At 41.9% G+C, this 15,055-nt stretch overlaps 1 protein-coding gene across 1 annotated transcript in view; it reads left to right on the top strand.

Moving 5' to 3' along the window:
• The window catches only part of LOC109904414 (thrombospondin type-1 domain-containing protein 7A), a 186,675-nt gene that overhangs the window by 100,626 nt on the left and 70,994 nt on the right, over window positions 1-15,055 (top strand). Inside the window, exons 7-8 of the mRNA XM_031788785.1 lie at window positions 11,333-11,527; window positions 14,787-15,033. Coding sequence (XP_031644645.1) covers window positions 11,333-11,527; window positions 14,787-15,033 — 442 coding nt within the window. The remainder of the gene's footprint in view (window positions 1-11,332; window positions 11,528-14,786; window positions 15,034-15,055) is intronic.

The raw sequence follows: 15,055 nt of genomic DNA, 5'->3' as shown, positions 1-15,055 counted from the left end.
TGTGTGTGTGTGTGTGTGTGTGTGTGTGTGTGTAGGTACTTCTCAATCAGTTCTCATATTATAAAAGTAATCAAGGTTCCCATTCACATCCGCCAGAGCCTGGTGCTGCCTGTTGCTGTGACGATGATTACACACAGTCCTCTTATTGTAGCCGAACCTTGGTGATTACTAGTCTAATGGTCTCTTCCTTTCTGAGGACAAGAATATCTAGATTGTTTATTGAAAGATGTATGGTACACGAGGAATGCTATTTGAACTGAGAAAGGGAGATAACTTTTTACATAAAGTAGTAATATTGATGAGGGGAAACACTAATAACACTAGTCTCTCTCTTTCTCTCCTCGGCTCTTCATCCTCCCTATTCCCTACCCCTTTTTTAAAACCCTTCCTACCTCCCTCTTCTACTCACCACTCCCTATTCCCTACCCCTTTTTTAAACCCTTCCTACCTCCTTATTTTCACAACTTTCTATCTCTCTCTCCATCCCCCTTTCAATCCCTACCTACAGACGCTGTGTATTATATTGATCCATTTAGCTATGTGGTGAACAAGCCCAGGTAGCCTTTTTGTCTAGATGTCTGATTTCTTCATTCATGGTGACCTTCCCATCATTCTTTGCCACTTACAGAGACAATATGTCTGCTGGATGTGGTGAGCTTGTGTTTACGGCTGCACCCTGTTGAATCAGACGTAGTTACTGGTAAATTAGATTACCTGGTGCTGCTCCACACAGTCAGATCCCATTTACACTGTCTTTCTTCCACATGAGTGTGTGTGTGTTTCCTGTGTGTATGTTGTGTGTGTGTGTGTGTGCGTGCGTGTATGTGTGTGTGTGAAATCTATGTGCGACAGAAATCTTTCCCCGCCTGGATGGAATGAGACAGGTTTAAACAGAGGATATGTCAAACGATGTCTGGTACTTTTCCATCAAGACACAGATGAGACCCAGCTGGGGGGGGGGTTCTTATGTGAGGTGTGTAAAATAATTATCTCTTGATGATCGGTTGGAAGCTTGTTTCGCCTCTGTGGATTTTGTTGAATTGATTTCCAGACACTTGCTGGACGGGGAAAGGGAGGATGGGGGGGAAGAGGGTCTTTCTGAAAGGTGAGAAGGATGTTTTGGACAGTCCGTGATTCAATATGTTTGTTGTTCATTTGCATTGCAAATAATGTACTTCTTGCAAGTCATGAATCTCTTCGTTATTAAAGCATCTCGTGTTTGTTGTCTTTCGACATTCACGTTTGTTTGACTGTCTTGACTGTCTCCTACAGGCTTCCATTGTTTCCTCCCTGGGAGGACTTGTGATTAATAGGACATAATCTACATTATTCTGTCAAACAAAGATGTCACAAAAAGACAGTGAGTCAAAAGCCATAAGAATAATCATTGTCATTAACGAGGTTTACATAATTTTGGTGACAGATTCATAAGAATATTTTCAAATCTGCATAAAGAAAACATGCGCATTTTCTCACCCCTGGTGTTTCCACCAAACAGACTTCTTGCGAATGAAAATCAATACGTGATGAGGTATTGCACACATTTTCTCTTACGTTTTCATGTAAAGATTCAAAATCAAAAGTTCAATGTATTTCTATAACATTTTCAATTCTACCGATATTTTTGGCACAAAACTGTTGTTTTAAATAGCAAATGTGCCGACTCTTGTCACGTGTGCTCTAGCCAACAGCTCACAGATACAGTGTGGTTAGGCTACCTACATGATGAGATTGTTGTGGATAAGAGCAAGAATATGTGTATTTGTCAAACAGCAGTCAAGCATCAATCTTCATATCACCAGAATAAGACCATCAGTATTTATTGGAAAGGAGCATCATGCTCATCACATTGCATTTTCACCACCCTGTGAAGTTCATCATAACTTATTTCATCTGTAGCCTAATAAACTGCATGCTTTCCCGAGTCGTAGTGGGAGGACCACACAACATATCATCGCGTGACTCCAAGTTTACTTTCATATGATGGGCATTATATTAATAGGTGTGTATAAAGTTGTTTCTACTACCATTTTTCGCATAATACATTTTACAGACACAAAAAAGATCCCACCATGTCAAAAGCACAAATTATCTGTCAGCATTTATAAATTTGTACCAAAACTTCCTGTTTCCATCAAAGCTGTCATTATTTATTTTTTTACATGGTGTGACTTTACTCGCATAAAAACTGGATGGAAACATGGATATACAAACAATTTAACGATTTCCTCACCCAATCTATCGCATGGAAGACTTCCATTTCAACACCCCCTATACACACACACACACACACACACATGCGCACACACACACACACACACACACACACACACCCAGCCCCCATAGCGGCCCTCCCAGTCCCTCTTGACTGGACCTTATTGATCCTCTGTTGTCTGCTGATGAAAATGGATTTGTTTCCCCCAAGGGGCTCCAGACTTTTTTTTTATCACTGGTACAGATGGGAGAGTGGGGACCATGAAAGAGAGATGAGATGGGCTGGAATACAATGGGGTGAGAATAGGGGTTTCACAAAGATATTTGATCGGATGACCTGGGGTGAAGATAGGATGGGTGAAGATAAGGGGAGGAGTTTGTGGAAAGAGGGAGGGGGTAAAGGGTGGGGGTGATGAGGGATAGAGGTAGAAGTGGGGGTTGTGGTGGCATCCTGGTCCTCCCGTTACAAGGGGATTTTTCACTGTAAACAATGGCGAAACAAAAGAGGAATGGAGTGAGGATGAAATGGGGATGTTGGTGGGTATGGGATGGAGTGAGGATAAGGGTGAGGGTGTTGGTGGGTATGGGATGGAGTGAGGATAAGGGTGGGGGTTGTGGTGGGTATGGGATGGAGTGAGGATAAGGGTGGGGGTTGTGGTGGGTATGGGATGGAGTGAGGATAATGGTGGGGGTCGTGGTGGGTATGGGATGTAGTGAGGATACGGGTGTGGGTTGTGGTGGGTATGGGATGGGATGGAGTGAGGATAAGGGTGGGGGTTGTGGTGGGTATGGGATGGAGTGAGGATAAGGGTGAGGGTTGTGGTGGGTATGGGATGGAGTGAGGATAAGGGTGAGGGTGTTGGTGGGTATGGGATGGAGTGAGGATAAGGGTGGGGGTTGTGGTGGGTATGGGATGGAGTGAGGATAAGGGTGAGGGTTGTGGTGGGTATGGGATGGAGTGAGGATAAGGGTGGGGGTTGTGGTGGGTATGGGATGGTGTGAGGATAAGTGTGGGGGTTGTGGTGGGTATGGGATGGAGTGAGGATAAGGGTGGGGGTTGTGGTGGGTATGGGATGGAGTGAGGATAAGGGTGGGGATTGTGGTGGGTATGGGATGGGATGGAGTGAGGATAAGGGTGAGGGTTGTGGTGGGTATGGGATGGAGTGAGGATAAGTGTGGGGATTGTGGTGGGTATGGGATGGGATGGAGTGAGGATAAGGGTGAGGGTTGTGATGGGTATGGGATGGAGTGAGGATAAGTGTGGGGGTTGTGGTGGGTATGGGATGGAGTGAGGATAAGGGTGAGGGTTGTGGTGGGTATGGGATGGGATGGAGTAAGGATAAGTGTAGGGGTTGTGGTGGGTATGGGATGGGATGGAGTGAGGATAAGGGTGAGGGTTGTGGTGGGTATGGGATGGGATGGAGTGAGGATAAGGGTGAGGGTTGTGGTTGGTATGGAATGGAATGGAGTCAGGATAAGGGTGAGGGTTGTGGTGGGTATGGAATGGAGTGAGGATAAGGGTGAGGGTTGTGGTGGGTATGGGATTGGATGGAGTGAGGATAAGGGTGAGGGTTGTGGTGGGTATGGGATGGAGTGAGGATAAGTGTGGGGATTGTGGTTGTGGTGATGTCCCACAGATTTAGATGAATACAGTGATGGTTCAGGATCCCACAATAACTAGCTCTTCTTCCCATCACTATGGCATTTTCCACTGATACAGATCGGTGGGACCAACAAGAGGGATGGGTTGAGATGAGGATAGGGGTAAGGGTGGGGGTTTCACTGAAACAGTGGGACTGACATAAGAGTGATGGGATGGGTTGAGGTGGGGTGAGGATAGGGGTAAGGGTGGGGGTTTCACTGAAACAGTGGGACTGACATAAGAGTGATGGGATGGGTTGAGATGAGGATAGGGGTAAGGGTGGGGGTTTCACTGAAACAGTGGGACTGACATAAGAGTGATGGGATGGGTTGAGGTGGGGTGAGGATAGGGGTAAGGGTGGGGGTTTCACTGAAACAGTGGGACTGACATAAGAGTGATGGGATAGGTTGAGGTGGGGTGAGGAAAGAGGTAGTGGTGGGGGTTGGAGAGATCCATGCCATGATAGAGGGAGGTTATGCGATAGGATGGGGGTGAGGAGAAGGGTAGGAGTGGCAGTAGTGGTGGAGTACCACAGATTTAGATCGATACAGTCCTGGTGCAGGACCACAACACTATCTCATGTCCTAATGAGACCTTGAAAATACCTCAACTCTCTCTAAATCCTAAATCCCTTAAAGCCCTAAGTTGTTATTTGTTTCCCTTTTAAGCCATTTAGGATGGTCTTAAATCCATTTTGAGACTTTCCGTGGTCAGGCATCCATATTCTGACCTTCAACATCCCAGAAATAGACCTTAGCTCAGTCTTATATAAAAAAATATATATATTTTGCCTGTTATTCATATTCATCTCTCTCTCAGTACCAGTCATTCTGCCGACTCCAATGGTGTTATGTATTAAACATGTAGAATATGTATGCCATTATGTCAGAGCATCATGATCCAGGGATGTGTGAGTGTGTGTGTGTGTGTGTGTGTGTGTGTGTGTGTGTGTACGTGTGCGTGTGTGTGTGAGTGTCTGTGCGTGTGTGTGTGTGTGCGTGGACATTTATCAAGGACAGAATATTCCACCTCTGCAAAGATGACAAAGGGGTGATTATACTCATTAATACACATTTTAATCGATTGTGCAAACAGATCCTCAAGGAAGATGGATTATTTTAATTATGCTATTGGACCAAAAAACACATCTGGCTAATTCATCTATATGGGCCAAATAATGATGATTCACACTTCTAAAATATATATAATAATCTATTGAGCTCACCGGCAACGAATGAATCTATTATTATGGTGGGAGATTATAATACGGTTTTAAGTACCTCAATGGATCGTAAAAGAAATCACACTACAAACTATCCCCCTCATGCACTTAAGGAGATCACGAATATCATGGATACATTAGAACTAGTGGCTATATGGAGGCTGAAAACCCTGACCTAGTGAGATATACATGGAGGAGGTTAAATCAAGCTAGCCATCTTGACTACTTCCTGGTTTTATTCTTGCTGGCATCAAAAGTTTGAAAAAGTTTGAATAGGAGAACAAATGCGATCGGACCACCATCGAATTGGCCTCCATTTAACTCTTACAGAATTTCCATGTGGACGGGGATATTGGAAATTTAATCAAAGCCTTTTGGATGAATATGTTCTTAACGAAGACATTAGTATATAAATAATTCAGAATTGACTTTTTTCTGCACCACACAGGTACAGCAGATCCCCTTATTGTATTGGATGTTTTTATATGTACTTTTAGAGGCCATTCACTACAATGCTCATCATTAAAACAAAAGCAGTTTAGGGCAAAAGAGAATAGACTCATAAAGGAAATAGAGGAAATAACAGCACAGGTAGTTGGTAATGGAAACTGTACTATAGAGGAACAAAATAGGTAAGAGGAAAAACAAAAAGAATTGGAGGTACTTACTCAAGCACGATCAAGTGTAATGTATAAAAATAAAGCTAATTGAATGGAAAATTGTGAAAAAAGCTTTCTTTCCTAATAATAATAATAATGATGTAAAATATACACATTTACAGAAAGACCTGTGTGAAGGCCAACTTACAGAAGAGGAACTTTTTGAGGCAATTAAATATTTTCAGTCTGGAAAAACACCACGTCTTGATGGTATACCAGTAGAGGTATTTCAGTCCTTTTTTTATGTACTCAAAGATCCATTATTATCATGTTTTAATTACTCTTATACAAATGGTAGACTTTCAGGTACTCAACAAGAAGGTTTGATTGTATTACTACTAAAACAGGACCCAGGTGGTAAGTATAAAGATCCAGTCCATTTAAAAATCTGGAGGCCTCTTATACTTCACTGTCGTGAAGCGAAAATCCTGGCAAAATGCATGAACATAGAATAAAAAAGGTTTTACCAGATATTGTTCATCCTGATCAGACAGTTTTTTTCCAATGACGATATATTGGAGATAATATACAGCAATTACTTGTAACAACTGAACATCAAAGATACAGTACCAAGCCTGGTCTTCATAGCAGATTTTGAAAAGGCGTTTGATAAAGTATGACTAGAATTTATATATAAATTCCTGGATTACTTTAATTTCGGTGAATCTCTTATACAATGGGTTAAAGTTATGTACAGCAACCCCAGATGTAAAATAGTAAATACTGGTTACTTCTCAGAAAGTATTGAGCTTTAAGAGGAGTAAAACAAGGCTGTCCGTTGTCTCCATATCTATTTATTATGGCCATTGAAACGCTAGCTATAAACACAGTCTCATTGAAGATCTTGATCATTTTTATAGCCTCTTTGGACTAAAACCTAATTATGACAAGTGTACCATATTACGTATTGGATCGTTAAAAGATATAGTGTTTACACTACCTTGTAGTTTACCAATAAAATGGGCAGATGGTGAAGCAGACATTCTTGGTATTCACATATTGAAAATATAAAGGAACTTACCACAATCAATTTCAATAGAAAGTTATCAAAAATAGATAAGATTCTGCAACTATGGAGAGGTAAATACTTGTCTTTTTATGGAAAAATCCCATTGATTAAAATTAAATTAACTATTTGGTCCTATTTGGTCCTATTATATCACTTACTTACTTACTAATCGTGCTACATAATCCAGATGACTCGTTTTTCAAATCATATGAGTTAAAAATATTTCATTTTCTTTGGAACCCTAAGCCAGACAAAATTGAACGTGCCTATTTATATAATGAATATGAGTTTTGGGGCAAAAATTATTCAATATGAAAGCTTTTAACCACTCACTAAAATCTTCACTCATACATAAGTTATTCTTAAACCCAAAATGGTTCTCCTGAAGTTTTTTAAGAAAGACTCCTCCTTTGTTAAAAAATTGCCTTTTTAACTTTATACAGATTACAACTTCTCATTTCCAACAAATTTAAATTAAATTTAGTTTAAAGCCCTTTTCATACTAAGTTGGTTACAATTTTAGTTTTATCCTCCAGAAAAGATAGAACAAATGTGACAACAAATGTTATGGTTAAACTCAAATATCCTCAATGGGATCGGTGTCCATATCCTTGCTTCAGGTCCTGAGCTACATGCAGTTAGATTTGTGTATGTCACTTTAGGCGCCAACGGGTCAGATCCTTAAGAGGATGTACTGATTGATAAAAAAAATATTTCAATGGATTTTTTAATTTTTTTATTATTATATTTATTAATGATATTATGAATAGAAACGGAGGAGTTATGTCACATATGCAGCTATCGAAAATATATGGGACTGTCTGCTCAATCCAAACTGGAGGAGGCAAGTGGAAAAAGGAGAAGGTAGGGAACTCTTGGGCGCCCTGAAGCCTCCTTCACAACAATTCAACCACTCTCCTTGAAGTTCTTGATGATCTGATAAATGGTTAATTTAGGTGCAATCTTACTGGCAGCAATATCCTTGCCTGTGAACGAGAGAATCACTGACATGATGTCAGCTGGTCCTTTTGTGGCAGGGCTGAAATGCAGTGGAAATGTTTTTGGGGGATTCAGTACATTTGCATGGCAAATTAATTGCAATTTATCAGATCATTCTTCATAACATTCTGGAGTATATGCAAATTGCCATCATACAAACTGAGGCTGCAGACTTTGTGAAAATTAATATTTGTGTCATTCTCAAAACTTTATGGCCACAACTGTGCACTCAATTAGTATTTGGTAGCATTGCCTTTACAATAGTTTAACTTGGGTCAAATGTTTCAGGTAGCCTTCCACAAGCTTCCCACAATAAGTTGGGTGAATTTTGACCCATTCCTCGTGACAGAGTTGGTGTAACTGAGTCAGGTTTGTAGCTCCTTGCTCGCACACACTTTTTCAGTTCTGCCCACAAATTTTCTATAGGATTTGTGATAGCCACTCCAATACCTTGACTTTGTTGTCCTTAAAACATTTCGCCACAACTTTGGAAGTATGCTTGGGGTCATTGTCCATTTGGAAGACCCATTTGTGACCAAGCTTAACTGATGTCTTGAGATGTTACTTCAATATTTCCAGGTCATTTTTCTTCCTCATGATGCCATCTGTTTTGTGAAGTGCACCAGTCCCTCCTGCAGCACAGCACCCCCACAACATGATTCTGCCACCCCGTGCTTCACGGTTGGGATGGTTTTCTTCGGCTTGCAAGCCTCCCACTTTTTCCTCCAAACATAACGACGGTCATTATGGCCAAACAGTTCTATTTTTGTTTCATCAGACCAGAGGACATTTCTCCAGAAAGTTTGATCTTTATCCCTATGTGCCGTTGCAAACCGTAGTCTGGCTTTTTTATGCCAGTTTGGAGCAGTGGCTTCTTCCTTGCTGAGCAGCCTTTCAGGTTATGTCGATATAGGACTCGTTTAACTGTGGATAGAGATACTTTTGTACCTGTTTCCTCCAGAATCTTCACAAGGTCCTTTGCTGTTGTTTTGGGATTGATTTGCACTTTTCGCACCAAAGTACATTCATCTCTAGGAGACAGAACGCATCTCCTTCCTGTGCGGTATGACGGCTGCATGGTCCCATGGTGTTTATACTTGTGTACTGTTGTTTGTACAGATGAACGTGGTACCTTCAGGCATTTGGAAATTGCTCCCAAGGATGAACCAGACTTGTGGAGGTCTTTTTTCTGAGGTCTTGGCTGATTTCTTTAGATTTTCCCATGATGTCAAGCAAAGAGGCACTGCGTTTGATGGTAGGCCTTGAAATACATCCACACTTCTAATTGACTCAAATGAGGTCAATTAGCCAGAAGCTTCTAAAGCCATGACATAATTTTCTGGAATTTGCCAAGCTGTTTAAAGGCACAGTCAACTTAGTGTATGTAAACTTCTGACCCACTGGAATTGTGATACAGTGAATTATAAGTGAAATAATATGTCTGTAAACATTTTTCGGAAAAATTGCTTGTGTCATGCACAAAGTAGATGTCCTAACCAACTTGCAAAAACGATAGTTTGTTAACAAGAAATTTGTGGAGTTGTTGAAAACGAGTGTTAATGACTCCAACCTAAGTTTATGTAAACTTCTGACTTCAACTGTATATTGGGCATACAACAATCTCAGCTCTGTAGATTTTGCTGCGAAGAGACAGAGTTCAGGAATGGTTAAAAAAATCACTACATTCACTTAAAATTAACCTTACAAATAGCAGTGTTGGGCGATTTGGAAAGCCAGAGTCAATCAATAAATAATATAATAATACTTGTCGGAAAGGTTTTCATCTTTAGCTCACAATCTGTGGACACTAAAAGATTAGAAAGGTTCAAAATGTAAAACATATATATATATATATATAATATGTTACATGGAAACCAAACGAGGGTGGTCTATGGTGAATGGTGGGATGGTCTGAGAGTGGCTGAGGGGTGGGATTAAAGAGCTGAGGTCTATGGTGAATGGTGGGATGGTCTGAGAGTGGCTGAGGGGTGGGATTAAAGAGCTGAGGTCTATGGTGAATGGTGGGATGGTCTGAGAGTGGCTGAGGGGTGGGATTAAAGAGCTGAGGTCTATGGTGAATGGTGGGATGGTCTGAGAGTGGCTGAGGGGTGGGATTAAAGAGCTGAGGTCTATGGTGAATGGTGGGATGGTCTGAGAGTGGCTGAGGGGTGGGATTAAAGAGCTGAGGTCTATGGTGAATGGTGGGATGGTCTGAGAGTGGCTGAGGGGTGGGATTAAAGAGCTGAGGTCTATGATGATAGGTGGGATGGTCTGAGAGTGGCTGAGGGGCGGGATTAAAGAGCTGAGGTCTATGATGATAGATGGGATGGTCTGAGAGTGGCTGAGGGGTGGGATTAAAGAGCTGAGGTCTATGATGATAGGTGGGATGGTCTGAGAGTGGCTGAGGGGCGGGATTAAAGAGCTGATGTCTATGATGATAGGTGGGATGGTCTGAGAGTGGCTGAGGGACGGGATTAAAGAGCTGATGTTTGGTAATGTTGTTGTTTGATGCTGATGTTTGGATTACTGTAATGTGACTGCTTTATATAAAAGTACCATGTATGTAAAATGTGTACGTAAAATGTGTACGTAAAATGTGTACTTAAAATGTGTATGTATAATATGTAGCAGAAAAGCTTTTTAAAAAACTAAAAAGAGATTTGTCCTCCGAAGATGGGGTTGGTGGATGAGTTAATTTTAAAAAAATGTCAGAAAAAAAAGATGACAATGATTCAGTATCTGTTGTCTTAATGTCTGTGTGACACAGTTGGTGATACACAAGGTTTTATCCAGCTAGCTTATGTATTAGAGATGCAGTCATTTGGATATGAGCTCATTTTTATTCCATGTATGCTGTCAAAGTCATGAGTAAAAGATTAAACTAATGCCCCACTGCCTGAATTTATATTCAAATATTCACTTTAATTCATATGTTCTTGTTTTGAAATAAGTTTTTAATTCCCACGGCTTCCTCCCTCATGTCTAATGGCTCTGTCGTCGGCCTGCTTGTTTGTCTGAGAAAGCGAACCAATCTTTCATGATGGTGTAAACATTTATCATAATACCCAATGCGTATTTTCCCTTCAGACTTGGTGAATATGTGGACAAGTATTATGTGGTTTGTGTACTCTTATAGGTTTGTCTGTTAAACTCCCTCTCTCCTTACATAACCAATATCTGGGTTTTATTTATTCTTTTTATTGAACCTTTATTTACTCGGCAAGTCAGTTAAGAATAAATTATTGTTTACAATGACGGCCTACACCAGCCAAATGTGCGCCGCCCTATAGGACTCTCGAATGCGGCCGGTTGTGATACAGCCCAGGATCGAACCAGGGTCTGTAGTGACGCCTCTAGCACTGCGATTCAGTGTCTTAGACCGCTGCGCCACTCGGGAGCTAGGTGTCTAGGTGAACAAATGCGCCAGATCTGATTTTGCAATGTGATTTTGATTTTGTGGATGATATCGGCATATGATACGGACTGTATATTGTATTGTATGTGTAGGTAACAGATATGGACACCTTCACATTCTAAGTATCCTCCGCTAGCCTCATACTGTGTCTCCTGTCTCCCTGTGCCTCCAGGTGAGTATGTGGACCGCCAGTTATGCCGTGATGCCATCCTTCCCATGCCCGTCATCTGTGAGGTGCCTTGCCCCAAGGACTGTGTCCTCAGTCCCTGGACCACCTGGTCCCTGTGCTCACACACCTGCTCTGGGAAGAACACAGAGGGAAGGCAGATGAGAGCACGCTCTGTACTGGCCTACAGCGCTGGGGAAGGTGAGACTACAATCACACAACGCACAGCATCAGACCTGGTCCCAGACCTGTCTGTGTAGTACAGCTGACTCATATGGTTGTTGTCAAGCCAAACATAGGAGTTGACCAATGGGAGTTGGCAAGACCGCACTAACGGATCTGGGACCAGGCCACACAGCATCAGACCGGGGTTCAAATAGTATCTATTTTCTTTCAAGTACATTGATGATTGATAGAGCCTGTCTGTAGTGCATGCAGCTGGACAGGGTTTTCATTTTTCTATTGGTTCTGTTGCACCAGATGAGCTCAATCATGTGCAGCTAAAATATTGGAAAGATAACATTTTCTTCATTTGATCCCAGGTCTGCACAGCATGCAGGAGAGTATCTGGTATCTCATATGAGGCTGCTGAAGCAAGCATTTCACCATGCCCTCAGTCTTTGCTTCTCTCTGCCTCTCTTCTATGTTCCAACAGCCAAATAGTATAAATGATTCTGTATGTTCCTCCTCCACAGCGACTGCTCAGGTTGTAGCCTGGGTTACTGTGATGCAGGGTAAGGTTGTGTGACATAGTCACAAGGAATAACAAGCTTGAATACTGTAGGATATATGGCTGTACAACTCTCTAGAGCTACATTTTCAATGTTTAGGCTCAAAGAATCTGAGCGTTGTTGTGAAGTGCTTGGAGCCCTAGTGCATAGTATTATTTATTGCACCTTTCACAAATGTATGGATGGTTACAAAGAAATCATAACAACTTTGCATTTACCTTCCTTTAAGGTCTATCGCAGGTGCCCAAGGTTCCTGCGCTCTTCGGTACAATCATTTCTTATGCCCTTAGAATGCAGTGTTCCCATAGATGTAGGTATTTAGCCCTGTAGATGTTATAAGTCGATGTATGTAGTCGATATATGGCTACCTGCGTACCAATCTATTTCCCCTCACTGCCTGCTCAGCATAATGTTATGCTTGTACTATGTAAAACTTGTACTGACCCTCAACAGCGCAGTGCTAGTAAAGAACATTCCTTCGTGTTAAGTGCTATCTGAAACCTTAACAAGAGGAGGCTGAAACCCTAAGGAGAAGAGAAGTGTGGAAGGGGGAGTCTGGTCAGTAATGGAACAAGTGCCTCTGGGTTAGAGTCTTACCGTCTAAGCTGCCAGTCACGACCTGAGAACCCATCTCTATACAACCCACTCTAGACTGTGTGATTGCCTGGCAGTAGATCAGCATGTTGTAGTGTATTTTATAGTACTGCTATGATTTTAACAGTTCTTGTAGATATCCTCCACTGGACCATAGCAAGACAATGAGTATAGTTAATGTGATTATTGTGGATAGTCAGATTAATATAATAGTTTGATTAAAATGTTTACATGCTTAGGTAGAAGAACAATTTCCCTAATAATCTTGTTTCCATGGACACATCTGAAATCAGGCTACCTGATGGCACTCTGATAAATGCAGAAAATCGGCAATCAAAATAAACGTTCTACCACAGCTGCCAGGTTATTTCTTGGAAATGTATTTGATTCTGGGCACGAACATATAAAGTATGTATGTGAAAACTATTTCTTATGAGGCATACATTCAGTTGTTCCGAACACACTTCACTCGCGCTAAAGATGGAGGCTTGCTCGGCTGCTGCTAGCTCATGTGCAGATCAAATACACAGCTGGAACACAGATTAAGGAGTTTACTGTACGTGTCCTAATCATTTGAAAGATTGCTCAGAAAACCAGGTGTTTTAATTAGGCGTATGCTTACTTTCATTTTGTCCTGACGCCGATGAAGAAATGCAGAGTAAGGTATTTACATGACTAACAACTGGGTAAATGCAACTCAGGGAGAAGTGGAGTTGAGCCCGTAGAGTAATTACAACAGGCCATGTTAGGACACTCGTAATATCACAAAGGATTAGCCGAGGTAGCTTGACCCACTAGCTACAGTCATGTTAATAACAACTGTAGGGAGACTTGGCCTTGTTTTACATGTCGTGAAAGGTTATAGGGACTTTGACTCGAAGAGCTCTGTAACGTAACATGGAGGCACTTTATTGTAAAGGATGTAAGAAAACATAACATAACCTCTGCATGATTTTTATGGTTAGAGACCTTTTACAAGACTTGTAAAGATAATAATGGCACTACCAGCAAAGCAGATGTTCAATAATCCACACTGAGTCAGAGTTCAATAGTTTTATTAGTAACACTGAAACCTTCAAATACAGCTTTACAATGTCATTCATTAACCATAGTAGTAACAATGACACAACATACCTGACTAACTAATGTCTCTTGGAGGAAAAATGTCAATAGCATCCTTTAGAAATGACCCGTTGAAGGACATGCTCCCAAAGGGGCTACAGATGTCAATTATATATCTTCACTGTGTGGCTTTTGAAGACAGAAGCATTTCCTTATGTAAGAGTCATCAGTTTTCCCCTGCTCCACCAATGATTGGCTGATCTCAGTCCTTCTCCAGCATTGAATGGAGGATCGCGGTGGTTATGTCCTTCTCTTTCATTGGCTGGTGGATCTCATTGATTGGCCACTGGATCACATTGATTGGTAATGGTTGACCTTCCCTTCGGGGCCTGGTATCCCAGCTTGACAGAGCCTGCTAATGTTTGACATCCCATCGTGGTGAGGGGTGGTTAAGGGTCGCACACACACAGATACAACACACACACATGACAACGATCTGTGGTAGGGATGGAAAAGGGGTCACATGTGGTCCACCTGGTGTCCAAGATACTGTCAGACCCCGGGTCAACTCATCTCCGTTGTCTCCATCTCCATGACTGCTTTCCCCCAAGGGACAATATTGGTTTATTTAGCTCTGACACTGCTGTACTAACGTTTTTAACTCAATGAGTGGAACCAAAAATAGAAGTTAATCCTTAGAGCACAAGACACAGATGTATCAATTGAATGGAAGTGGAGAAGGCTTGGATCATCAGAGACAAACAGCTTAACTTACTCACTTTCTCGTTATGATAAGATGACAACGTTGTCAGCTCAGGCTCAATAGTCAGTGCAACTTACGAAGCTTAGAAAATAAACCCTATTGGCTGAGCTGTCTTGTTCCCAGCGAATCAAGGCAAACCACACTCATGTAACTGAGTATTTGTATTTATTAGGGATCCCCATTAGTATCTCCTGTATTTGAATGTGGTGTTTGTGCTTCTGCTTCCTCTTTGGGGTCTTTTTGACAACTGCTGTTGGGGTTTATAGATACGTTTGATTGATTGATAATTTGGTTGTTGTGTATTTGACAGGCGGGGTCCAGTGCCCCAACAGCAGTGCTCTCCAGGAGGTGCGGAGCTGCAACGACCACCCTTGTACTGTGTACCACTGGCAGACAGGGCCCTGGGGACAGTGTATCGAGGACACCTCGGTCCCCTCTGCCAACTCCACAGGGGCTCGGGCCGGAGTTGGGGGAGGGGACTCCTCGTGCTCTGTGGGGATGCAGACACGGAAGGTCATCTGTGTACGGGTCAATGTGGGACAGGTGCCACCCAAAAAGTAAGAGTCTCTCCTTCAAAAT

This window comes from Oncorhynchus kisutch, linkage group LG14 (assembly GCF_002021735.2).
Source record: "Oncorhynchus kisutch isolate 150728-3 linkage group LG14, Okis_V2, whole genome shotgun sequence".
NCBI classification, from domain to species: Eukaryota; Metazoa; Chordata; class Actinopteri; order Salmoniformes; family Salmonidae; genus Oncorhynchus; species Oncorhynchus kisutch.
Note: the sequence above shows the minus strand (reverse complement) of the source record. Positions and strands in the feature narration are given on the sequence as shown.